Below are 26,948 nucleotides of genomic sequence, written 5' to 3'. Positions count from 1 at the left end.
GGATGATAAAGACATGGCTAGCTGGTCTTAAACACTTTTCCAGTGTCACAATAAAATGTGGACTCCTACAAATCCAGTGCCTCTTATCGTTTCATTGGTTGAACGTTCACAATCCTCACGTAGGCATGCGCAACACTACTAGGGAGGCAGAATTTTATAGTTCAAAATTCAAAACGCAACGCGCCAGGTGCGTTCTGTGCGACATCGCGCAGAACATGATACGCGCGCATCAATCTCCATAAAAGGGTTGTTTACATCTTACTCGCCAGCTGAACACTCCATTATTTTGCAAGAGGGATGTTTCAAAAAACATAAAGTGAATTTGTTGAACAAAATCGGGATGTTTTGAACGAATTATATGATTTTTTTTTACCGAAAATGTATTTATGAATGGGAATAAATATGTGCTCCGTCGGTATTTATCACTCTGTTTAAGACCACTTAGAGTCTGGGTGCTGATAATTACCCTCGCCTCCGGCTCGGGTAATTATCAGCACCCAGACTCTAAGTGGTCTTAACAGAGTGATAAAAACCTCCGGAGCACACATTTATTCCCTTATTAAAAAAAAATTGTATGTGTTTCTGTTCCATTCTTCTTTGAGAAAAACACATTTTATTCTTTTGTTACATGATAACTTTGATTCTTGGATAAATACAAGCATATATAAGGCTCTTTCTTTGATTTATTTATTTATTAGGTTATATAGTTAATTATCTTAAATGCATCCGAATTAAGTTTGATTAAACATTGACGTAAAGCTGCAATATGTGTAACTTATGGTGTGCCAGGTATAATGGCACCTGTTTCAATCGTAAGTCTCTTTGGTTTAACCGTGCACCAGCGAAGGGATAATGGTAGCCATTTCCAGCGCAAGTCTTTCAGCGTTATCCGTGCACCAGCGGGTGAGATCCAACACCTGGAATGATTTCTCTTCACCATTGCATGTCGTTATCCGGACAATGACGTCATCACCTCCTCCCTGGAGAAATGTCTCCATGGCTATGAAATTATAGTTCTCTTCGGAGACGCATGGTTGGGCCTGTTATTAAAAACATTATGTGTAAAGAATATGGCATTGAGGTTCATTTTTACTTTGAGTACAGGAGTCATTTTTACAGGAGTCTGTGACGGTTGAAGCCTTCAAGGTTACGTTGCAACAAATACCTCAGTGTTGCAAGTGTTTCATGACAGGTTGAAATATCCTTGACATCTCACGCCATAGAGCGAAACTTTGTTTTGTCTCACAGCGCTCTTCTGATCTGATGCTATAGCGCTCAGTATTTCTCTGTTTAATCCCTGGGACACTCAACGCATTTTTATCTCCCACGAGATCCCGATGGTTGCAGATAGCAGGCCTGAAAAGGCCTACGCCGATTAAATGTGTATGCCGTTAGTCGTCTGTCATAATGAGGAGAACTGCAGCGCTCGCACTGGAGGTTTGTAGCAAAGAAGAGTCCTAACTCTAAACTGGACTCTGTACATTAGAAACACTACATGAGAAAAGGAAACCCTGGAAACGTTGAGCATGTGAGCGTAAGCGTGTCTATGCCGGGAGTTGAGCTTGAGGTCAGTTGCCAAAGACGCTAGTGATCGATAGTGGACGGTGAATAGTGCGCCCTCTAATGGCACAGCGATTAGACCAGCGGGCCTTCTCCCACTATTAACGTCTTGGCCAATTCGTATCAGCGGTTTATCATGGGACGTCTTTGTTAGGTGAAAGGGCGCCCTCTTTTTGTAGCTCACGGAGCTCATATGGGCAGTGAGCAAGCATCATCGCTAATTATGCAACGCAGTGATACCCCACGCGAGGGCGCGAATACTGCGGCAAATGGAACTGCCGTTTTGTTCGAATTTATACAGACGGTCATCTTTACATAAAATGGCCACGCCCACATTGCTACGAAATGAATAAGACGTTACTGAGAGAACTAAACAATCATGCAATGTCAATGCAGAACATTGCTACCGCTCTTGACCACTGACGTTTTGGGCCAATACTATTGAGCATGCAGCGCAGTTTAGTAGACATCAGTGAGCGCAGTTTAAGAAACCTAAAGCATTGTGATGTCACGCTTTGTTTACAAAGTGTAACGACGCGCCATCTGTGCTTTTATCTGAGAGTTTGTAACCCTCTTCCCCACCTGGCTCGTACTGGAAATCGAAAGCGCACGCGAAAACTAAACTTAGCTTCATTTTGTCTCCTTGCCATCAGAACCTACTTTCTCACGGGCGTTACACGACAGCTACCACAAAGTGAACTGAACACTTGTACGCATACCTTCAAGATTATGTCCACCAGTTTCTTGTCGACCCCCATCTTGCTGAGGTTTTTCTCCAGCTGCTTCTTGACTACCCCCTTCCAGTGGCCGGGTTCATTTTGCTGGCGGCTTTCATCATCAGGGCACATGTCCAGAAAGGGAAAAGCAATAGGCCTCTCCTCTGTTACTTTCTGTGCTCGCCGAGATACCTTCGGTGAATTCGGTTTCAGGTTGGCTGCAGCTCCACACTGAAAAAAAAGGTTGTACACCATTCAGAAATGATTAAAACATGTATTCAAGAAACCCTTGTCTTGTCTATCGTAATTGATTTTAAATAGCTGTCTACTCAAAAACAAAACCTATGCATTTCTCCCAAATCTAGCAACCAAAGAGATCTTACCCATCATTCGAATTTAATCTGAGTGCCTAAGGACCGACTATTTGGTTATTGTACCCATCGTTGTCCTACGAACGATAGTCATGGCGCAGAACTCAATTTCTAGAACGCAACATTGGTTGGACTCGAGGCAGGGTAACCAGAGGCGTCAACCGCAATTAAAGGGCTTTCCTTAATACATTATTAGCAACCGTTTAGAGCTTCAACCGTTTCTAAACGGTAAATTGCACCACTGTTGTATGTTCAAATCTACGAAATGTTCAGATCAGTAGATGTCTGTGACATGTTTATAGGCACAGGACGAAAGTCCATTGATACCATCAAGTGTAAATTGAAAACAAGTAAAGAAAATTACTTATAGAATTGAAGTCGAGTATTATTGGGGGCACTTATTACAAGCTTCCTTACTGTGCAAACACATCTGAAGTAAACGTGCGGAAAAAGCGGTTACAAAAAAACTATTTGAGCATATGCACCATGTTGACAGTGTATATTTCAGAAAGCAGCCATATACCTTCAAAGCAAGTACATACCGACGCTAAATGACAATGTCTGAAAACCAAAGACTTTAAAATCGTACTTATTTATAGTTGAAACTAAAAACGTACAAAACATTCCCTACCTCGTTCTTATGCTTAGCTAAAACTGAATTCAGTAGTTTGACGGCCTCTCTGCATGTGTCTCTACACTTCGTCCGAACTTCGTTATTCCGGTGCAATAGCGCGTCTTCAACTGTTTGATGGCACCGGCGGAGTTTTTGAGTAAACGTGCATCCTCCATCGGTCAGTTTCGACTCCAGCTCGTCAGTCTCCACATCACGTGGCGAAGACAGCCTTCTGCTTGTACGAATCAACGCCATCATCTGCGAAAATGAAGCAATCACGCAACATGTAGAATGTAGATGTTTTACGGTTTCAGACAAAGTTTCTTTAAATGTTGTTGTCGTTGTCAGTCAAGACAGAATCTATGTGTCTGGTTTCAAATAAGTTAATTCGATGTGTTCGTTTAAGAACCCAGGTTGTATTTCTGAAGGTGCTGGTTCACAACTTGTATGTAGTTTTCTACTAGTTATCCCGATGTGAAGCTTACCTCAAGTAATGTCCAAGTACTTCCGATCCGGACGACAAAGTCTTCGTTGTTTGACAGCACTTGAAGCAGCTCGTCGGCTGTCTCATGCTCGCCACGTCTGATATCATCCTCAAGTTGCTTCACCTTCGTCTGCAGATCTCTGGACTTCTTCATGGCGACGAAGAAAAAGTTGCAGATCTCCTCGACCTTATCTGTGCACTGACGAGCCAAGGCGACTGGGTCCTTGGATGTCTGTAGTATGTCATTTAAATGAACATCACTGTGTTTGATCTTGTTAACCAGCGTGCAAAACGTTTTCAGGAAGCCATTTTGGGAACTGCACCCTGGTTGTGTCTGAAACGAAGGTAAAATAAGATTGGTGAATCATGTTTCATTTTAAATTTACCATGTAGAGAAATCAAGTTTTATATAGGTGTTCAATTGCGTCGTTCAACCTCTTTATCGACGTCCCTATAGACCATTATTATGTTGCGGCCTTCTTGATTTTTATCCCATTTAAATCAACGTAACAAAAGGGAGGCTGTTGCGGCCCTCTTGATTTTGTTTCCATTCAAATCAACGTAACCAAAGCGAGGCTGGAAGGACAAATAGTCCGGTCCTTTTTTGAACAAAAATCTTTATCATTTAGTACTAATATTTGCTACAGGGAACAAGACTGAAATGGTGGCAGCATAAAAAAGGTCTTTGAGCAAGATTTATCTGTGTATCACTGGTAAGGTCTTAACTGTCTTTGACAGATTAAGAAAGTGCTTACTTATCCCCGTCATGACTTATACAATTAATAAATGCTTGGTTTGGAACTAGACGGTACTCTTTCAAGGCAAATGACAGAACAACGTCATCTTCCAGATATGTGAAGGCCTACAGTGCGTGTATCAGTATTGCATACCATTAGGAGCTGCTCGTAGAGCTTTGGATAATGTTTCTTCATGTCGATCCCGAAGGTTGCAATGACGTTTCTTCGAAATTTGTCTTGAATGTTCGCGGCATTTCTTTCGTCTAGTATTAGAGGAAAATACTGACCTCTCATTTCTCCAAGGCCGAGCTCTTCTTTCTGAAATGAAAAAAAAAAAAAAAAAAAAACCCGAATTAACATTCTTACTGGGGCTGATTATGATTGGGGTATTGATGTTCCAATCAAAGCTGCAATGTCTGTGCTGTTTTTACGTTTCACCGCAAAGATAGACCTATAAGACAAGTTATTCACATTTGATCAGCGGATGAAAACAATCGACGATCATTTAGTTGTAAAGTTAGAGCCCCTACAAATTTCAAATAATTTGCGGCCCGACAATAATTTACTTCTCACATGGTAGACTGGTTCCCACTCTCTATCAATATCGATAATGTAGAATCCGGGAACCATGTCTACTCGAAGGGCGCACCCTATTGTACGCAAACATAACTCAATATAAAAGCCTTTTTCTAAGCGGTTGCAAACGCTCAATATAAACGTTTTGTTGAAATAAATTAGCCAATTATAAGCTGCAAATTCGGTATGAGAACAAGAATCAAATTTGTGTAAAGTAGGGACAGTATAGACGCAAATTTCACTGATTTCCACAGGCTTTGTACTTTTTTCTTTGTACTTTGTACTTTGTACTTAATTCCCAAACGTTTGTTCTGTTGTCGCAACGAACAGTCACTAACAAAGAATCACTTGAAACTGATTGAAACTAGTTACATTGCTTTTCCCTGTAATCCACAGAATACCTACCCCAAACCTGACAACAATACGGTCCAACAGGGGACGTAGTTTCTCACAGCAATCGGTAGCAGCATGGACTATTTCATCCGAAAACGTGTCCTTCTTTTCCTCTTCCCTTCCATCCAACTCCAGCTCCCCTTCGTTGTTTTCAAACCTGTGTAGGAGTATTTCTCTCTCCATGTTGAAATGCTCCCTCCAAGCCTGTCTGAAGAACGGCTCCTGATGCAAGATGGCCATCACATCACGCTTAATGGTTTTACAATTCAACGCCGATGCGTCTTTGTCTCTATCGCGGCTGCTGAGACCCTCGCCGAAAGAGAGGGGGTTTTCCTCTTGGTGTAGAAAATTGCTACTACGTAGGGAGCAGCTCACGTCAATTTCCGCAAGAATCTATATAACCGGAAAATAGAAATGGTAAATAAAGAAATAGAGTTGTAGCCAAAAAGTGTCATTGTAGATTTAATTCGAGTTAAAATACCATATGAGCACAGGTACAAACGGAGATATAAAAATAACGACCTACTTGTAGGAATATCCATCTTGATGTGATTTGAAGGCTATCTTTTTGGATCAGTCTGAGTAACTCCAAGCTGGCGACAAGACTGCCACATCTGACAGCCTTCCTGTAGAACATTATGCATCGAGACTCTAGTGGTATGGAAGCAAGAGTTGGCTCTGGCGGTTGAGCCTCTTGGTCAACTACCAGGGTGTCCTCTATTGGGATGTCCTCACTCTGCGTGGATGTGGATGGAATCTCCTGACGCTGAAGGTTTAACAGCTGAAACTCGTTGTGTGCGATAGCTAGAGCAATATCCGCCAATAGTTTTCGACTCTCTCCCTGGTTCAACCCAACTTCCATTGCACGCAGAGCATTTTCGTGAGCCTTCCTGAATGTCTCTTTTGCTTCATCTGGTCCGATATTTTGAGATAGAGCCTGCAGTTCTTCTTCAAGACCCATCTTCAGGTACGTCTGTGCCAAGTACCATGTAATTTTAAAGTTAGCCTCAGTATCATGTTGTACTAATAACCTCTCAGCTTCTTTAAAATTGAAGTTTTGAAAGTGCAGAATTCCGACTTCGAGGCATGAATTGTTCTGACTTACATAGTACTCCAACAGTTTTTCGTGAGCTAGCTCTTTAGGCCATTTAGCCTTCTCTGACACTTGCCATGTACCAGACGCCTCGTCTAGATATTCAAACGACGCTGCGATATCCATCACTGTGTGCCACATATCCATCCTTGAATCGTGTCTCGAGGCCGCTGGTGTATAATGGAGGAACTTGGCATATCTAAAGTAAAGATCTAGCTTATCTTCGGATGTCCGGTGTTCAGACTGCTGCAACCCGGTTTCGTAGATCTTTTCAGCTTCTTCGTGGTTCCCAAGGGCAGCGTGAACATTGCATAATTTCGTTAATGCAAAATTATGTCCTTTGTTGAGATCCAAGCATTTATGAAGCTCCTCAAGGGCTTCCTTGTTCCACTCGTCCTTTTTCTCCTGTATTGCTTTGTCTCTTTTAGAGCATGCGATGTAGCACAATGCCAACTGAAAATGACTTTCTGGACAGTCTGGGCTCCGTTCAATACCATTTTTTAATAATGGTATCGCCTCTTCAAACTCTCTTGTACCTTTGTAAAATCGTGCCAAATTTCGCACTACCTCTTGAACCTCGGGGTTTTTTTCGTAGGCTTTTGTCAAATGCTGACATCCTTTTTTTCTGTCCTTTTTTCCTCGTCGACTGAGGTTCAATCCAAGAGATGATCTCGCCAGCTGATATTCATCGTTCTTCCTCATCATCTTCAGCCAATACTCTTTTTCATTGTCCATGAGCCTTTGACCTTCTTTGTCCAGCTTTTTGTATAGAGAGCTTCCGGATCTCCTGTATCGAGCCATTCTGCCTGTCATCAGCCCAGCCCCATAGATGAAGTCTACATTTTTCGGGAAGCTCTGCAGTGCTACTTCGAACAGCTGCAAAGCAGTTTCCTTAACATGGGGTCCCAGACGTGTTAATGCTGCTGCTCGCACTGCCCCGACTACAGAGTGGTCTTTATCCCGTAACCTCACACTGTTCAATTCATTGAGTAGATCTGTCACTTTTTGCGTATTATGACATTTGTATTCGATCCACATCCGATTCAGGAGTGCTACAACTCTGTAGCCCTTACGTAATTGCACGTCTGTTCGCTCTATGCATTCGTCGGCTCTGTCGAGGAATTCTCTCGCCTTGCGGACATCCCAACGCTTTCGGTTGTCCCATACCTCTAGATAGGCTCTAAACAGAAGGCTTTCTATCCTCAATACATTTGGTGTCTCTTCTAAATCATGATCTATGTTACGTATAATTCGCTCGTAATCGGTAGTGACCGCAACTTTCAGATTCCAAGTGAAGTGACAAAGAGGTCTGTCTTTCCAAGGCAGCATTCTCTCCTCATTTCTGTAAGGTACATATTACGGAAAATCACATCAGTAACGTAAAATCGTGTTGATTTATATGACAATCATCAAAGTAGCTCGGGAATGCGAGTTGACATTTTGACAGAAAGCTGCTTCAATGTAATACGTCTAAGTATACACAAACACGTAATAATCTGGTTGTCTGTGAATCTAATGGTCGTCATAATTGTTCAATGTATATGCTCGTTTCTTGTCTCGGAATAGACACTGTGAACTGTTAACAGCCTATCAGTTGAGCCAATAGTCGGTTTTGGAAAACTAATATAGTAACTTCCTTTTGTAAGTAATGGCTGTCCCTTACGGAGTTTGACCGGAAATTGATAATCAATTAATGTTCGCATAAAATATGTTTTTTAACAACAATGGGGAAAACTTTGATCAATTGCCCTGTCGTAGTCATTGTTCAATGAAATGACGTCATCAGTTAAAAAAGAAGAAATCTTGGATAAAATAAAAGAAAATTACAATGATGGAGCAATTGACCCCCCTCGTATGACCCACTCCCCCGTCAACATGGTCATAGTGATGTAGTTTGACTTTTTTATTTTTAATGAAGGTTTATCTAGGGGGGGGGGGGGAGAAAGTGGTGATTGGAACCATCTGTCGATGGGGCGCTGTTCAAAACCGACGATTACGCACACTAACTGACAATTTTGGTGTTTTTCAGGGCGATACTTGCGCGAAATTAAAAAAAAACACCCATGATGGACGATGGCACAATTAATTGCACTTGATCACAAAAAAAAGGGGCACTTGATAACAAAAGAAGGGAACTCTTTACAAATATTGGGGGGGGGGGGGGGTAATTAAGCGCTGGAGAAAATAAGGGCAGAGTGGAAAAGGACTGGCTACGCCTATGGGGGTGTTGGCCAGTGGCACAAATCCGTGTCGGCGGTATAGGGGAGGGGTTAGGGATGATAAAAAATTGAAAAAAAATGCACGAAAAATTGCGAAAAATCTTCAATTAAAGATATTTTCCCTAATATTTAAAATTGGACTCTGGCCTATCGGCCTAGATACCTGAAATTTACATTCAAATGGATCTCTTTGTCATATCATTTCCCGCCTTTTTTTCAAGCAGACCTGTTTATGCAAAGCTTTTCCGTGAAACAAATGGCTTATGGGCAAAAAATTGATTTGTTTTAACCCATAAATATTTCGGGCGGCAAAAACTAATTTCTTGATTTTTTGAAAATTTCATATAGTATTGTGCGGCAGCGTATTACCATATATTTTAATAATTGGTGGACATAGAAATGTCGTCTGCTGTGATCAGTCGTGTCTCGCGAAGTCTCATACGTGATGTGAACTGATTTTCTGACGAGAAACGGACGCAAAAGAAAAACATGACGCTCTCCACGGCTGTTTACGTATGACGAAAAATTAGTAGCGAAAAAGTTAATAAAAACACTTTTCCACTCCTTTGATGAAATTAGATTGTTAGTATGTTAAAAAGTGATATTATCTCAGCGTGATGGCATTAAAACAAATTCTAGTGCAGTTTGTTCTATAGGTCAGGCCCTGTTTTGTTCTAATTTGACCGGACTATTATGGGGTAACCGTATTCAAACTTTTGGCCAAGGTCTAATTCACAACTGACAGATCAGTGGGTTAGTTAGTGAATCAGTAAGTAACACAGGTGCAAAGAGGACTTCGATAATATGCACGCCCTTCTTCGTCCAACAAAATGATTGTAGATATTTGCATCCACTTGTAACGAATGCTTCAAAAAGCCCTTTTACGGACCTTTGCTCATTTTGTTTTCGGGGTGAATGAGTGGTGGGTCGGGAAATGCGTACGGTGCACACCTTCGCCCCTTGGGAAGAGAGGACATGTGGCCGCTATAGGCCTATACTCAGCGGCGTAGCTACGGGGTTTGTGGAGGAGCATGCCCTCCTCCCCCTTCCCCGCAGTAAAAGTCGTCGCCCCCAGATGCCAACTACTAGAAATTTGTAAACCCCAAAAAAGCATAGTCCCATGTTACCGTGAGTAGTGGGTTAAAGATAAAGTTCATATAAAACACGTTTTTCTGTTTATTTTAAGGTCCCGTGGAAAGCGAATATCAAAACGCAGTAATTTGGCATTTACCATGATTTCGGTTTGCACTTTTGGATTTTACGATGGCCGGGTGGCGAATTTTCTTTTCCCAAACTACATCCATTATACATGGTTGTTGAGCGGCCTCTACGATACTTTTATGAAACGTACGCATGTATACATGTATATTATTTTTTTCCCCAAGAATTGGCAAGCAGTGCGATAGCTTAATTGGTACAGTATGGTGATTCTCGCGGTGTGGGTACAAGTCACCGTTTTGTACCAGATTTTTTTTCTTTCTGGGGCTTTGCAGTATATTTTTTTAAGGGAAATACAGTCCGAATTTCATTTCTTTTTTACCTATTTTTATTTTTAATAATTTATATAGATTTATATAGTGCACTTATCCGAAGGCCCGTTCAAGGCACCTTCACACACGCAAATAGTCAAGCTCCAATCATAGTGAAATAACTACTGAAGTATAGGCCTAGATGAGATTTAAGTTCTCTCTTGAAGATGTCAATTAAAGGAGTTGTTTGACGGAATGTGGCAGGGAGAAAAGGAAAGTTCAAAAACGCCATGCGTACACCCCAAGCGGCTGTCGTTTGGGGGACAAAATCGCGCACGGATGAAATTGGGCGCCCCTCCCTTGTACCATTCTGACATTCAGCCCTCTTTCTCACTCGCCCTGGCTACGCCACTGCCCATACTTACCCCGTCATGTCGTCGGTATCATCAGGTTTAGATGACTTTGATTTCCGTTTCTTTTTGGCGTTCTTTCTCTTGTTTCTCTAACTTCCCATTTCCCTCCCCGGTTCGTTTTCCACTGGTTCCGCCTTGGGTCCTTCGGCTCCTCTCGGATCTTCACTCCAGGCTCCGTTATCTATTGTTTGAGCTCGATTTTTCCACTCTTTAGCATGCCCAAAAATGCTTCAATCTACAATAACGTTGCCTTCATAGGTTAATTTGTGAGAATTCAGTTCACCAATTTAGAACAAGCAAACCGGAACTGTACACATATCTCGGCTGCTTTACGACAGCTATTCCGAAATTGCACACTCAAAGGAATTCCCCGTAATGTAATCGATTCTTTGTAATTGGAAAACAATCTAGTATTTTTTTTTTCAAAGAGGGTGTTACTCTTTAAGACTTTAAAGCAACTCCATCAGCTGAAATTTTTTTTGCGGGAGACTAGTTCAAACACTGTAATGTTGTTTTTTTCTACAGACACGTAAACATAATTTAACAAGTATCTTGGTATATTTATGAAGAATCGATACCGAGTTCTCGGTACCGAGGTTTTTTTTTATACACCTGATGATGTCATCAATTGAAAATAGAACTGTGGACCTTGAACGTTTCAGTTTGATCAAAGGTTATCATACTAAGGACTTGAGATATTAACCAGAGGGAAGTATTTTCACGGTGAACCAATTTCCTGATTCGGGGCCGGGGAATTTTGGTCGTTCAAACTCCAAATGAGTTAACGTACGGAGAGGACGGACGGACAGACAGACGGACGGAGGTCTTGATCATTGCTTTGGGCATAATGTTATACTCACTATAATTAGTGCTCAGTGGAACTGCTGCATACATGACAATGGCAAAGGTCGCAGCCAAGTACACGTATCTATAAGTTCAATCACAGTACATCGGCGCAATGACGTGATTCACATGTCGCATGACTTTCAGTGCGTGTACGCAAAAAAGAGGGGACTATAGGCTTTAGAAACATTCGTATTTTAAAATTTAACTTCAAATAATAATAAGATTATCTGTAAATTTGCTCACTGCTAGTAAACTCTATTGTTTTAAATGCCAATGCCATCAACAATTATAGAAAGGCTGCTAAACTCCCTCGTCGCAAAGGAAAATGTTATATCGTTCAAGATATGCCCCGATTTTCATTAACTGGAATAATAATTTGGAAACAATTTTGCAACTTAATTAAGTCATCAGTCCTTTCTTCACCCACCAGAATCTCAAGGTTTCAAGACAAAAACGGTATAGAATATACAGAATACTGTGCGTTACATCAAAACTCACCCAAGTCCCGAATATTGTTATCGAACAAAATCAAATTTAAGTTTGATTTTTGAATGGACAATTGAGTCCACTGTTTATCTTTAGGGGGGGACATGGAGGGGAACATGTCCCCCCCCCCTCCCACGGGATCGCCACCCTTAATTGTAATGTGTGACGAAAGTATTATGCTCTGTGATCCTACTTCTACATCTGGCAAGGATGTCAATAAAAAACGGTTGTAAGTTGGATCAATGCCTTTGATGGATGGGTTCATAAAACCAAGGAAACGTTAGATAAATGTTGAAGATATTTTAAAAATAGAAGAGTGTATCCGACAGATCGTTGTATTAAAATGTAACAACTCACGTTATCTCCATGAAAGCAATTATAACGTATGTTACAAAGTACGCCATACCAAAGTTGTTCTGAATATCTAACATGTGTATGTCTCCAAAATGTTTAGCAGGTATTAAACCAAATCTGTAATAAGAACTTTATTTTCGGATTTTCATGAAAATCATTCATGCCAATATACTAGGATTGACCGGTGCATGCCCGTATAGACAAAATTGCGTTACTGCGGAGTTAGAGAGCAATGATTGTGTATTGCAAGGGTAGGCATGAGTAATCGTTTTGTGCATTCAAAATGACAAAGAACGTACCCTCCTGATATACCTGTAAGGCATAAGACCTATGTACGTATTAGGCAGAAACGAGATGTGGTGTGTGCTGTTATACTTAGGCGGGGCTGAGATGCGGACAGAGAGTAGACACGAAGTAGGTTGATTACTTGTGTTCTGCGTTTGTGCAATGCTTATGCGCGGTTTGCACAAAGTCGTATGAGCAATATGAGGTTACGCTGGCATGCATAGCTGGTGTGTTGCAAGTACTAGGCTGTACATAGCGTTACGTTTCTAACGCTGGTTTGCAAAGCTGTTACGATATGTACATGCTTATGCTGTTGTACACTGCTGTACATTGCTGATGTTGTGCATTGCTGATGCTGGTGCGTATTACTCATATTGTTGTACATTGCTTACATTATTGTGCACAGACCTTTATCGGGGTACGCCATCTTGGAAAAACAAAGCGAGACATAACCCAAACAAAAATGGCGGCGTAATAGTACGTGCGGTTGACAAGCGACTCTCGCAAGCTACAGCCGATTGACGTTCTTAATAACTTTGCGAGAGTCAATCGTTCACCTCACACACTATTTACACAGCCATGTTTGTTTGCGTTTATGCCTCGCTATGATTCCGCGTACCCTGATATTGCAGACAGTTGTGTTGCCAAGACGACTTTGTTGCAGGTTTACTGTGTTATAAGCATGCGGAGAGTGTGAAATCATTAACAGAGAATTAAACGCGGTGTATTTCCTCCAAATGGACCTGCACCCTTAGCCTTGAGGTCAGTCTGAGAGGTGTCTCCTCTAGGGACATGGACCATGTTCTGTAGATGGCATTGATTAGTCTTGGCCCAAGACGCTAGTGATCGATAGTAGATGGTGCATATCTAGAGGCATGATTAGACCAGCGCGCCTGCTTGCACTCACCTCTTGGGAAACATGAAGTGTTTGTCACCAAACTTCTCTCCAGTACATATCATGTAACTGTTGATTTTTAGACTACATTTTCCAGGATCTTTACGTTTTTAACCGATCCTTCAGATCAAAGATGACACCACCACGTATGCATCTACCTGGTGACGTGCTTCGTCCGTCATGTCGCAGCGTAATGTTCTGGCTGTTGACCTTACACGCTTCACTCGTTCCCACAAATCAACAAACTGGTTCGTATTTATGTATTTCTTGGTCATCTAATACCACATAAGTAAATTTGAGTGACAGCATGACTTTGGGGTTAAGGAGTCCTTTTTCATTATATACATGTATTTCTTAAAAATACATTTTACTATATTAAAAATTAAAGTTATCACATATTTTGCTTTACTTTTTAAATACATAGAATACATACATCATGTAATCTGATTGATAAGATTATTGACCTTTGTTGCATGGTCAAGTGTCTTTTGTTAACTATCATCTCGATACTTAGAAAATATCAGATGACAATTTTAATTGTCAAAGACCTGTTGACGATATGCTTTGTCAGCTACCCAAACGGTTTCATTATTGTTGAAAAGTTTACTTGGTTAAAAGATAGTAATGCCAATAAAATCCATATGAAATCATTCTTTCTGACGGAAGACCATTTCCAAAGATGCGTTAAGTGACGCATCGTATATTACACGTATATTATTCGTCGGTTCAGTGCGTGAAGTCACGTAGCTGCAATCGGCTGAATGAGTAGCCTACGTGTCACGAACGCTGATTTCACGGGCAATTCAAAACGTGACTTGACAAATTTGAATGAAAAACGACATCCAACAATTTTGGTTTTCTCGGAATATACAAAATTTGCGGAGCAAAAACTTCATCGGAATAGTTGTCAAGCACCCGTTTATAGATTTTGAACACTTTTGTTGCTTCAAACGAAAAAAAATGCACAAATAACAAATGATCTACACTGAACTCATAATAGTATACATTCAAGAGCTGTGCTATTTACATAATTAAGTTATGTTTTCATTTTCCCCCAGTTCCTGGCTATTTGGGATGTTTTGGTGACAATCGAGTTCGCGCCCTATCGGTTGGTCCAGGAATAGAACGCACTCACCAGTCAGTAGAGTGGTGCTTCAGAAACTGTTTGGAACCTACCGAGTATAAATACGCCGGATTGGAATACGCAAACGAATGCTTCTGTGAGAATAACGAAGTCTACGATAAACACGGGAAAAAACCGGAGTCCGATTGTCAAGATAGATGCACCGGAAACAGCGACCAGATCTGTGGAGACAGTTGGCGCATATCTGTGTACAGAAGTGAGTACAGAACCAATGGATTGACAGAATAGATTTGTCCTTGTTTTATAATCCTAAACAGATTGTTCTATTTTTGGTGTCCAAACAAAACAAGACCTGCATTACTACTTGTTGGACTACTGCAGCTTTTTGTATAGGCTGACGCTTATGTTAGTTTTAGTTCAGCTTCTGGGATGCCTACTAAAATGCCAAAAAGTGACATAAATTTGAGTCCCTCATTGTCTAGACATCAATCAAAAATTTGACTTACATTTGACGCTATCGTAGTTCGGTTGCCGTAAATGAAATAACAGACACCAATAGTAATTTAATGCCACCTAATTTATTTATTTATTTATTTATTACATTTCAATAGCCAGAGTAATTAACCCAAACAGTTCAAAACCGGTTTCCATTGGAGTCCTGCATACAATAAAGTATGACTACAAACATGTAAAAATACAATACATTACAAATGCAATAAATTACAAATACAATTCAATACAATGGGATAAAAGCATTATTGGATTAATGCATAATCGAAACCACGAACTCCCAAATAAAACGCAAAGAAATGCCTTCACTCGTACCCACCGCCCAAATATGGGCGCTGGGAAGGGCTAATCTATTTCACAAACAGTTGTGAAGGAAACACAGGCGTTGCAAAGCATTGTGGGTAGCTTGCTACCTTAATCGATGGACGTACATTCAGCGCGCACGTATCACGCGCATAAGCAAGTGTTGAAAAACGTGTTATTTTTCCAACACATTCTATACAGTGAGGGCTCAAAGCAATTACGTCATGCATCCTCAAGAAACTAGCCCTACCCAGCACCCTGTTTGGGCGGTGGGTCGAGTGAATGAAATACCATGCATATATCACTTTGCTCTGTGCTAGCCCTAATTTAATTTCAATATTCAGTGTACATCAACACTCTGTATTTAACGCTTCAGTTTTAGACGGAGTATGCAGTAACGACATAGGACCACCCACCAACGGAGACAACGCCATCTCCAACCTGCGTTCACTGTCTTACAATCTCAACAATTTCAAGTTCTTCGGGACTCGTGTAGATTTCTCCTGTGACCCTGGATATACCCTCCATGGAGCATCAAGTATTGAATGTATTGAGACTGACTACAACAACGTCACGTGGAGTGACTTAGTACCAACATGTGAAGGTTGGTTAGATTGCATGCATTACAGTAAGCACTGTCTACTTTGTTATTCTCAGCGAAAGGCAAGGAGGAGGCGACTAACGACGTTTAAGACTCATTATGAATAGAAAGAATAAAAGAAGGAAGTATAACGTCGTCATGAGTCATTACTTGAACATTGCATTTTCTAAAAACAAAATCAAGGGTAAAGGTTATACCATGCACATGAATGTCCTCAATTATATATACATTAGTAAAATGATCACCACGGTATTCTCTTTCGGGTCAACGACACTTGTGTCATCAATTGCAGAACCCCAAAGTAGGACAACAGCAGTCGTGTCATCCACAGCGCTGCCCCAAAGTGGGACAACGACGGTCGTATCATCCACTGTAGCATCCCAAGGTCGGACTTCTGTGGCTGACATCATCATGTCAAATGACGTTGGAAGTAGCAAGCCCAATATTAGGTCTGAGATAACAGCGGCTAAAGTGACTGCAGGGGTATCTAGCAGCAACGGTAGGTCAGTGACTGTTATCAACACTTCATTGTGTCTGAGGTTTGAGTTCCAAACCGAGGCTTCGTCTCCAGCTTTGGCTCAATGAGATTAGACTCACTACAAAGCTCAATAAGGGCCCGTGTTTGTTTCAGAAACATCACACTGTGTACTGTACCTGTAATATATTTCCAATTGCTTTGAACATAAACGGTTTCAGAAAGATTCTGAAGCCATAATATAGCTTGGAAGGCGCCAGCAACAATGTTTGCCAAAAATGGATCCAAATGCTCATTGAAATTTCATTACGAAAATAGCAAGATTACGATGTTGTTTTGTGCAGAACCGTGGGATATTGGAGTCATAGTTGTACCGTTGGTGGCGGGCTTCATCGTTCTATTTGCAGCTCTTGGCCTGTTTGTAGTTTGTATGCGACGGCGTAAAAAGCGAGAGTTAGTGAATCGCCACCAGCTTGTTAGAAACGACAGGTGAGACACAGTAATCGACATACACAATTTATTTCTTAAAGGTACATTACGGCCTAAAATGCGCCCCAAGCTACAAAACACGTTTTAAAAGAAATGATATTAAATGCAAAGAATATTTAAAAGTAGAATATAAACGTCCACACCAAGCATACTGAAATTTGTGTCTTTGTGGGGTCATTTCTTTGTTTTCGTGTACTAAAGTTTTTGAGTTTGAAAGTGAACTTACAAAATGCTCATATTTTAACTAGAATTAATTTCCTGGGCCGAAATTCGGACTAAAAATATCCCTTACATAAATTACTTCTATTTGCGTCGAATCAACACACCTTGAAAATTCCTAGTTATTTAATTGAAATCTATTTCCTGATAACCTTGTGGAGACAAGGTTAATTCACCTATAGAAATTGCTCTGTGGAGACGTGTACAGTCTTTTGTTCCCTATTGTGCACATGTCTCCAGAGGGCACCGTGCACCAGATCAATGAATAGACACGACTTGAACTAGCAATGCTTATGCCACAAAATGTACGCCGCGTCCGATGTAAACAAGCGGATTTTTTTTCTTTTGTCTTAGCTCGGGAACGTGATAAGACATTAGGTTTGTTTTCTTTCGACCCGACCTTAGAAATAGTTTTAGTTAACAATCCAAAACACGTTATCTTGGAGGAAATTCAGGCCGTAATGCCCTTTTAAAGGAAAGTGCGATCATATGCATTTATCTCCCCCCCCAAAAAAAAAAATGATAGAATTTTTTATCAAAAAGCTTACTTGGATCATGGAGATATGAAGGGAAGGAGTCAGTACTCTTGGTCGATGTACATTTTGACAGTTAACATTCCAATCCCTAGGGAATGTCCATAGCTACAGCACTTTGACCGCAAGCCTCGACCATTCAAAGCGCGAATGCAAGCGGCCTTTGAACACGATGATCGCCCAATAGTTGAACGTTGGTCGAATAGTTAACCCTTTTTGCCCAATTTTCTTTACAGTGTACATGCTGCGTAATACGTCATGTCACGTCGTTGTTCTTTTTTGAAAGAAACATATTTAACGACAAGACTGGGCCCGATTTCACGGCGTTGCTAAGCACACAATTTTCTGCTAACAGAGTCTTCGTCTATTTCATGGAGACCGTAAGCATAAGCACAACAAAAGGCACGCTTACTTCAGAGGAAAAAATTGCTTAACTTAGTGACGTAACAATAGAAATCTCCAAGCACGCACGACCGTTAGCACGTCCAAGGTTAGCAAATTTTTGTGCTATGCTAAACACAACTTTTCTGCTAACTGTTAAGCAGCGCCGTGAAATTGGGCCCAGGTTTTAACAAATGCACAGTTGTTTATAGATGTGAGTTGTGAAGAGTTATGTGAGTTAATATTGATGTGCAGTTGTTGGTCCTTGAAACCGCTATCTGTTCCTGTGATTGGAGATAAATTGATATTTGTTCCAATAAGTTGTCATGTCTTTTCGGCAATTTTAATTGGCAATACATCATTAATGAAATGTAATATTTTGGGAAGTTTCACAAGTTTTCATACTGAAGGTAAAGAGCATTTTGTTCGACATGAAATGGTTGTTTTAGTGATACTGACCACATTGTTAGCCAGTATTAGCCAACTCTGAACAAACACTTTCAAAATCATTATGGCGATGTGTGGTGCTATCCACAAAGCAAAGCAAATTCTTTCTTCTAGCATTAGTGATTACAGATATACACAGATAACACTTTTCAGTACTAGACTTCTAACTCCTTCCGCTCATATTTCCATGCTTGGATTAATTCTGGTACTACTAAACACCCGGTAAAATTATTCCGTCTGGCTTGCTGTCATTTAGAAGGAAAAAACAAGTCTGAGAAAAACTAAAAGACTCATGGTTGCGGCAGAACTCCATTCCATCTAACTTAACATGTAGTGGCGAAATGTAGGATTACGCCCTTTCCCGGTAAACACAAAAACAAAACCAGACTTTGTTTCCAAATATCAGTTGGAAACAAAGTCTTGAAAGATGCAATGGACAACGCATTTTATGTTGTTATAAAACTCTAGACAAACCCTTCATAACCATGTAGCTAAGTTGGAAACATCGGGTCCTGCAAACATTAAACTGTTTGTTGTTTTTCCCCTTAGCAGTCCCAGGCCCCCAAACCCTCATTCGCAACAACTGCCTCCAGAAGACCAGGCTGTAGTTTGTACAATACAGACAGATGATCAACTCGATGGTGAGTCACGAAAAGATGAGTAATGAGACGGCCCCCAAATGATAAGCTTCTGCTGGATTGGTTACTTTTATTGAATATGGTTTTAAATAAATAATAAATAAAAAGTTTACAAAATCTTTGAATAATAATAAAAGCAGTCAGGAACCCACGCAAAGAGTCGATTCGTAATAATAGATCGCCAAAGTTCGAGTCAAATCACAAGCCAATAGTATGTTAATTACAAGTCAATCACAGACCAATCTGAAGTCAATCATAACTAAAGCAAAGTCAATCGGAAGGCAATCACCGACGATCCGAGGTAAATTACAAGTCAAACGCAAGACAATCATAATTCAAATTGAGGTAATCACATAATCAAATCACTGACATGTCAAAACATAGTTTACCGGTGGTGAAAAATGACCAGTTCGTGGCTTCTTCCCAATTTATTTGAGTAGATTGTCACTTGATTTTAGACGAATGGCTAGGAATTGACGATAATTTGATATGTCTCTTTATTGGCGTGTCTAGTTATTGAATTATGACAACAATGACCGCTGATTACTTACGATGATTTACGATGACTTGTGATTGATTGACATGAAATTGGCATGAGATTGTCTACTACTATTTACTTTGTTTATTGCAGTCCATCAAGTCTGATTTCGAAAGAAGAAGTAGTATCCATGTTCCATACACATATTTATTTGTGTACATCTGCTTGATTTCAACCAGATATTCCATTGGGTGCACTGGCCACAACGACAGCGAATGATTACACCCCTGGACACGAGATCCAAGCTGCGCATGCGGCCTACGGCAATGTAGGCCCCAATCTCTCTTTCACACGATATCTCTTAGAAATCCAGAAAGAGATTGGACGAGGTGCCTTTGGGAGAGTGCTGCTGGGGACCGCACTTGGGATCAAGGAAGTTGACAAACGAACAGAGGTTGCAATCAAAACAATCAAAGGTAAACCCCGTATAGGGCTGGCGATCTTTAGCAGTGCAAGCAATGCCAACATTTGGCCCTTTGAGATGTGGCGGCCATAGGAGGGCGCAATTCCGTTTTGGTAATGTTTTATTCATCCGAGTACCCTCGTATTGTGATCTCAAAATGTCTAATAACAACTTATTAATTACCCAAAAATTAACAGAAAATTCAAATTTGCATCGGCAAATCTTCATCAACTATAACAAATAAGCGATTGAACCAAAATGCTTCTTAAAACGGCGACTCCATTAAACATATTATTATTCCCACGTCAGTACATTGTTGGATATTAATGAAAATATGGGTTCACACCTTTAAATATATAGGCCTCAACCCATCCGCCGAGCTCATGAGTAAGATTATAGCCTCAAAATATTCTATATAAGAAAGCTCTGAGAGCCATAAAATGCGGAATTGAAGAAATATGGCAATGAACCTTTGGCCCAGACTAGGGCCTTCCGATTCTGAGCATTTTGGATGCAATTGAGCTCGAAAGTGGCGCTGTATTTTCATGTTGTGGAGGGATCGTTTTTCAAGATGGCTACTTTTCCGCTTTGGAAAAAATAGGAGTCGTCTTCTTTGGGTGAGAATTTTTCAAAAAGTCAATGGTCAACCCACCAAAAATTGAAAGAAAATCAAAGATGACACATTGATCGTTAGTTTTCTGTGCAATTTAAATACCTGTGAGCGTTCTGAGTATTTTTAAAAGAATTTATATGTATGGGCATTTAGCACTAGTGTCTATGGGAATTTTAATACACTGTTGCACCCTATCAGAATGACAAACAAGGCCTCTTTGCGCAAGCGCTTCGCCGCGGCAGTGTTTTTTCTTCAGTGGGCGGAACCTATGGGGGGGGGGGCAAAAGTATTTTAAAGAAATCAACAAGGGCTGTTCCGCAACATATGATCCCAAATCGTAAGGGAGCCGTAGGCCATCAGCCAATTACAACAACTGCGAGTTGAAAAAGAGGAGGGGGGCGAGGGGGGAGGGGTATTTTGAGCTTCAAAGTGGCTGAAACTCAATTTACTGTCGTTGGGGGCGCTCCAGCTAGCAGGCGCACAAAAACACGGCACTTTTTTAGGCCTAATTTCGACCTCGGACAATTGTTTTTCTTTAAATTTTTTGATGGAATATGAGTAACTGATCCTTTAACTTGCCGTAATAGTGGTTTGGGAAACAATACAAAACTGTCGACCCGTTCAAAAGGTGCACACCTGTAAATAGGCCTAAACCCATCCGCCGAGCTCAAGAATAAAAGTAATACCCTCAAAATATTCTATATTAGAGAGTTCTTAGAGCCATACAATTGCGGAATTTAAGAAATATGGCAATGAACCTCTTGCCCGGACTTGGGCCTTCCAATTCTGAGCTTTTTGGATGCAATTGAGCTTGAAGGTGGCGCTATATTTTCATGTTGGGGAGGGAATGTTTTTCAAGATGGCTACTTTTCCGCTTTGGGAAAAATAGGGGTCATCTTCTTTGGGTGAGATTTTTTTCGAAAACTCAATGGTCAACCCACCAAAAAATGAAGAAAATTGAAGATGACACATTGATCATCATTTTTTCTGTGTAGCTTAAACACCATGGTGTAAAATATCCTGGAAATCATTCAAATTGGAAAAGGATATTTTTAAATTTTAAAACACATCATAAATTTATCATCAAGATATTATTGATATGTATTCGCAGATTTTCACTTTTATATTTATAAGTACGCTTTTGCCCGGTGTATTGCACTGGGGATATTTGTGACCGAACTCAAAAGATTTCGTCACAATTTTTGTAGCTAAAATAAGTATATAATAGTATGCCTTTTTTGTCCGGTCATCATTTTTACCCAAATAACATATATTAAGAATTCAACCTGAGCTATTTATCAAAACAAAGGGCTGAAAGGCTCAGTGTAATGTATGCGGGGAAAAAATCAAACATTGTTGAAATATATTCAAATGCTCTTGTCGTGGGATCCGGCTAACATTTTGATTTTGAGTGTGGTTGCCTGTAATTTTGTTTATTTAATTAAAGATCCCATCTATCTCATCGTGGAGTACCTGGGTAAGGGCGACCTCAAGAAAGTTCTGATGGGATACAGAATCACAGATACTGGGACCGGCTACGGTAACATTTCTGGGCCGAGTCAATCACTCTCGTTGACCTTGGTCAAATTCGCCAGGGACGTAGCCAATGGAATGGCATTTTTGGATTCGCAAAAGGTAGGAGTCTTGGTGCTAGACCTTATTAAGTAAATAAAATTATTAACACATTCTGATCTGAGCGAGTGAAGGCGCTTATAAGAGGAACGCAAATTTGGGAATACTGATGGTCGAAATATCACGTTTATTGAAGCAATTTGTAGAAATTTGTAATACTCCAATTTTAGAAATAATGTAACAAATTAGACATGACAACCTTTGTGACGTACCATCATTCGCTGAACCATCTGGCTTGATGACGTTGGTATTAACGAAGACTGAAGATCAGAAAATAGGCCCAACATTGCTTGCGTCGATCAAATCACCAGTGATATACCCTCAGTTTTCCTTCTTGGAGGTTTTGTGGCCTTGCAAGTAAGAGGAAGATTTTCAAAATAGCATTGGACTTCAGGAAAAAATGTATTAGACGGTAATCTTTGGAGAGAAAACTTACCGCAAAGTTTTAGGAAAACCGCACAAAAATTGAATACAAAATAAGGGATGATTATTTAAACTTTCATTTTGTATATGTCTTCAGCACTGTAGACTTTTTTTTACCGGTCTTTGTTTATCTGAAATTTCGTTCCGTAAAATGCCCTATTCCCAATTCAAAACGTAGGATTTACAGTTTTTCCTATCGGTTAGACACTTCAAAACCTTTTAGAAAAAATGACCAGTTAATACACCAAAAATTACACCAAGTAGCAAAAAAAAGGCCCCTGTATTATTTGTTATTACAATCCACAATCCACAATTCCCCAAATCCTTCTGACTTTGCAGTGCATCCACCGAGACCTGGCCGCCCGTAACGTACTGGTTGGTGAAGACATGGTCTGCAAGGTGTCTGACTTTGGACTCGCTCGTGACGTCATGAATATCAGAGTCTACCAGCGAGAATCCCAGGTATCGCTTGTTTTTCTTGAATTGTAAACCTATCGATCTATCAACACAACACACAGAAACCATTGGTATGGGTACTCAGTGCTTACGTTCTTAGTGTCAGTGAAGGCAAAACCAACCATTCAAATATTCACCGGTGTTAAAAAGCTGGCTATGGTTTGCCTGACAGGGTCCACTACCCATGCGGTGGATGGCGCTGGAGTCCTTAATTGATGACGTGTACACAATTAAGAGTGACGTATGGTCTTTTGGGATTCTGATGTGGGAGATCGTAACGCTTGGTAAGATTACTATTCAGACTTGAACTATATTTACATAATTATTCCTTACTATACAGATGTACCATTGAAGAGGTAATCCGAACTTGATGTCTTTTAACTGGATATGTTCAAAGACAAAAAGATTATTCTCACAGATAAATATAGATAAACGCTGCCGATTTAAATTTAACAATTTTGACAGGTGCCCGGCCATACCCACATATTATGACTACAAAAGCTCTGGTGAACCAGTTGAACAAAGGCTACCGCATGTCCAGACCAAAAAACTGCAAGAAACAACTGTAAGTATTAATGAACGTTAGTATACCGCAGTTACGATAAGAAAATAGCATAACAAACCATTCCTGTCACGTTGTGTGCAAACTACAGTGCCAAACTATGTGTGCAAACTTTAGTATAATCTTGTGATGATCAGAAAGATGTGGCATAGACTGGCAACCTTATGTTAGGCCTCCATTCTTTGATCTATCAATCGTTTACTGCATTTCCCCCAGATATTCCATCATGCGGAGTTGCTGGCATGAAAACCCGAGGGCAAGACCAACGTTTCAAGATGTTGTCGAGATTCTGAAGGCGTTGCTTAGTGAAGAAGTGGTAAAGCACATAATAAATACTATTAGCAAATCAAAAGATGCAAAATGATGTTAACTGGAGAACCAACATGTATAATTCAGAAATTTTGATATTGGTTTTTCATTTACTTTTTTATAAACAGGCGTGCATAACTGTGGAAAACATTGACGAAAGCATCTACGCGGTCATAGGAATAATGGAGGACAACGAGAAAGTCTGAAACACGAAACGGAAGGATGTGGATGATATTCTGAGAACTACAATCAAGTTAAAAGCGCTACATAAGGATATGGTCTCTGCCTACTTCGTGTGCAGAGATCTTCAATTAAATATTTATCAAAAAATTACGTTGAACCCCGCCCCCCCCCCCCCAAAAGGAAATTTTCTTGAAGACAAAACATGTATTATAATAGTAAAGACTACATGTAGGAGAAAATTTCCTCTTTGAGCGCCAAAATTCCAAAATGGCGTCTTTCATCTAGGAAATGAGTTTCATAAGATGCTAAATAAGTAAAATGAATGCACATCGCATCGCACAGATCAGAAGAAGTGGCCTTGGCACATTTTAAGATGCATGTAAACTTGTAAAGCCTGATTCTGAGGGATGGGGGATATAAACTTTAATAATTTAGCCTTTTCATATCAAGACACGCAATAAGCAAGTTCGGTGTTCTGCATGTTTACATCAAGATTTCGGGATAAACATTTCATCGTGTGCGTGCAAAAGCATAGCGGGGTACAAACACAATTAAAGAGATCGTCGTGTTCTGAAGTAACGTTTTGCTTAAAAAAACGTCTGGACAGCGAAGTGTTTTGGGGTGTCTTGTGAGTCCAAACGAAAGTTTCCATCTCTTTTCGATTGCACGAAAAATAACACAGAATGCAGATTCTGTTACCACGTCCCCTGGGTTATTGCTCTTGCTTTGACATTATGAATTTAACCATTACCTGTACGCATAACGAAGAAGGAAGGCGCGAATGCTCAATAATGTAATTCGCCAAACTATTGGTTTATGTACTTCGTAATTATGAAGTGTGTACATAGATATATTACAAGAGTTTAAGAATCACTAAGAGGTGTATCCAGCTTTTTGCGTGAGTGCATCTTATAAATAAATGTTGCAAATATATTTATACTCATCTCTTAACCAGATTGACATACAAAAATACATAACCATCCAATCATTTAAATGTGTAACTTATTGCTTAACTAGATTAATAAATCATATTAGGTTTTGCCTTTCACCGACTGTATACTCAGTGTGTCAATCTTATAATAGATTAATAAAGTGAAACGTTCTGCTAAACAACTTGATACTTGTAACATTATGCTTAACTAGATTGATATAGTCTACCATTATTGCTTAATTACTAAAGTTATATAGTGAAACCTATATTGCTACTGTGTAGCGTTTAGCTTAACCTCGTTGATGCTGAGTAACGTTCTAACTAAGGTGATATTGCCTGCCATCTTAAAGCGATGTAATGCTTTCTTGGGTTGATTTTGGGTGCCCTTCTGCTGAACCATAGATTAAGTCATGGGCGAAAATCCCGGGGGGGACAGGGGGGACACGTCCCCCCCCCCATAAATTTGGTAAGGGGGGACACAATGTCGAATGTCCCCTCCATGTTTTCATGTGTAGGTATGGGTGGGTGACCAACCATGGCAGAGTCTTAGGGAAAAGCCTCTTTGATAAGTCGCTAGTTTAGTTGTGGCTGAGAACCAATTTGGTTTTCTTGTCGGTTCGACCCACTGATCTCTATATAAAGACTGGATAGCTAATAAAGAGCCGCACAATGTACGAATTTGACGCCATATTGGTGAGACCGGCTGGTGATCTACAAAGGACAAGTTGCCGTCTTTATAGACAGCATGATTTCTTTTGTAACGTCGCGGCTCACTTGGCTTATATTTTGGCCACCACCACTGACCAACTGACCAAGGTTTACTACAATTTTTCTAACGTAGTGGTTACTTTTATAATGCCGCAAATCACTTTTTCGGCGTTTTTGAAAAAATAATCACTACGGAAATGTGTTCCTTTTAGAACATCATAATATGTGTACGTGACCAAAATGCGCGTCAACTGTTGATACAACGCGCGCGTATTTACGCGTAGAACGTTCGTATTATGCGCGGCCATCTTCGTGAGACCGGGGGCGAATTGGTCAATATGCAAAGTCTACTGTGTGAATGTTGTATGCATATCCGCTATCCAGTCTTTATATAGAGATCAGTGGTTCGACCACGCGGCTCTTGTACGCCTAGCCTACCCACGTACATGTACTGTACGTGCGTGTTGGTTCATGCGGTATACGTTATACACAATGTTGCCTGCGTACGTCATATAATTTGCTACTCCTATTTCGGCCCCACTCCGGCCCGCAATCGCTATGGTAGACTTGATGACAAGTAGTTAGACTATAGTGGTTTATGTCCGTCATCGATCAGCGCCAAAATCCGCATACCACCGCCGTTCATGCAACGTCAGCGCTACAACCATTCATGCAAAATCATGTACTAACGCGCGGCATGGTCAGTCTGTGTCTAATTCGGACTTGACTAAGACGTTTTCAAGCGAATATTCAAATATGCAGCCACTGCAATGCATATGCATGATGTTTCCATAGCGAGGGCCAATAGTAGCCCATCTGGCTTACGAAGAAACACCATTATTAATATGGGGTTAATTATTACACGATCATTTTCAAGTTTCCATTTTATTTGGCAGTCCTGTTTACAGTAAAAAAGCGTATAACATTGTAGATAATATTAGTACTTTTGCAACTGTCTTTGAATAAAAGGAGTAATATTTAAGTAATTATGGAAGTTGAA

The 26,948-nt window shown here is 40.3% G+C and overlaps 2 protein-coding genes across 2 annotated transcripts; one reads left to right on the top strand and one right to left on the bottom strand.

Moving 5' to 3' along the window:
* Positions 1-827: 827 nt before the first annotated feature.
* Positions 828-10,664, bottom strand: LOC119728075. Its single transcript, XM_038200149.1, has 9 exons — positions 10,657-10,664; positions 6,216-7,885; positions 5,977-6,128; positions 5,463-5,843; positions 4,635-4,799; positions 3,746-4,078; positions 3,270-3,518; positions 2,280-2,507; positions 828-1,040 (listed from the first exon to the last, which is right to left on the bottom strand). Exons 1-9 carry the CDS (start codon positions 10,662-10,664, stop codon positions 828-830), a joined length of 3,399 nt encoding a protein of 1,132 aa, XP_038056077.1.
* Positions 10,665-13,643: 2,979 nt separating this feature from the next.
* LOC119728074 (tyrosine kinase receptor Cad96Ca-like) lies at positions 13,644-24,466 on the top strand. The gene is made up of 13 exons (XM_038200148.1): positions 13,644-13,656; positions 14,569-14,850; positions 15,784-16,011; positions 16,301-16,507; positions 16,828-16,972; positions 19,102-19,193; positions 19,908-20,144; positions 22,111-22,379; positions 23,139-23,261; positions 23,428-23,539; positions 23,721-23,820; positions 24,034-24,133; positions 24,255-24,466. Exons 1-13 carry the CDS (start codon positions 13,644-13,646, stop codon positions 24,330-24,332), a joined length of 1,986 nt encoding a protein of 661 aa, XP_038056076.1. The 3' UTR covers positions 24,333-24,466.
* The last annotated feature ends 2,482 nt before the right edge of the window (positions 24,467-26,948 follow it).

Source organism: Patiria miniata, unplaced genomic scaffold, assembly GCF_015706575.1.
Source record: "Patiria miniata isolate m_02_andy unplaced genomic scaffold, ASM1570657v1 HiC_scaffold_20, whole genome shotgun sequence".
NCBI classification, from domain to species: domain Eukaryota; kingdom Metazoa; phylum Echinodermata; class Asteroidea; order Valvatida; family Asterinidae; genus Patiria; species Patiria miniata.
This window is presented reverse-complemented; position numbering and strand designations above follow the sequence as displayed.

Excerpts from the sequence above, each read along its gene's own strand:
- LOC119728074 (XM_038200148.1), top strand. Across the intron at positions 16,012-16,300 it reads CTTAGTACCAACATGTGAAG|AACCCCAAAGTAGGACAACA; the intron begins GTTGGTTAGATT and ends CATCAATTGCAG. Across the intron at positions 23,540-23,720 it reads GTGGGAGATCGTAACGCTTG|GTGCCCGGCCATACCCACAT; the intron begins GTAAGATTACTA and ends CAATTTTGACAG.
- LOC119728075 (XM_038200149.1), bottom strand. Across the intron at positions 4,800-5,462 it reads GTATTGTTGTCAGGTTTGGG|AAAGAAGAGCTCGGCCTTGG; the intron begins GTAGGTATTCTG and ends TTTTCATTTCAG. Across the intron at positions 1,041-2,279 it reads TGGTGGACATAATCTTGAAG|GCCCAACCATGCGTCTCCGA; the intron begins GTATGCGTACAA and ends TTTTAATAACAG.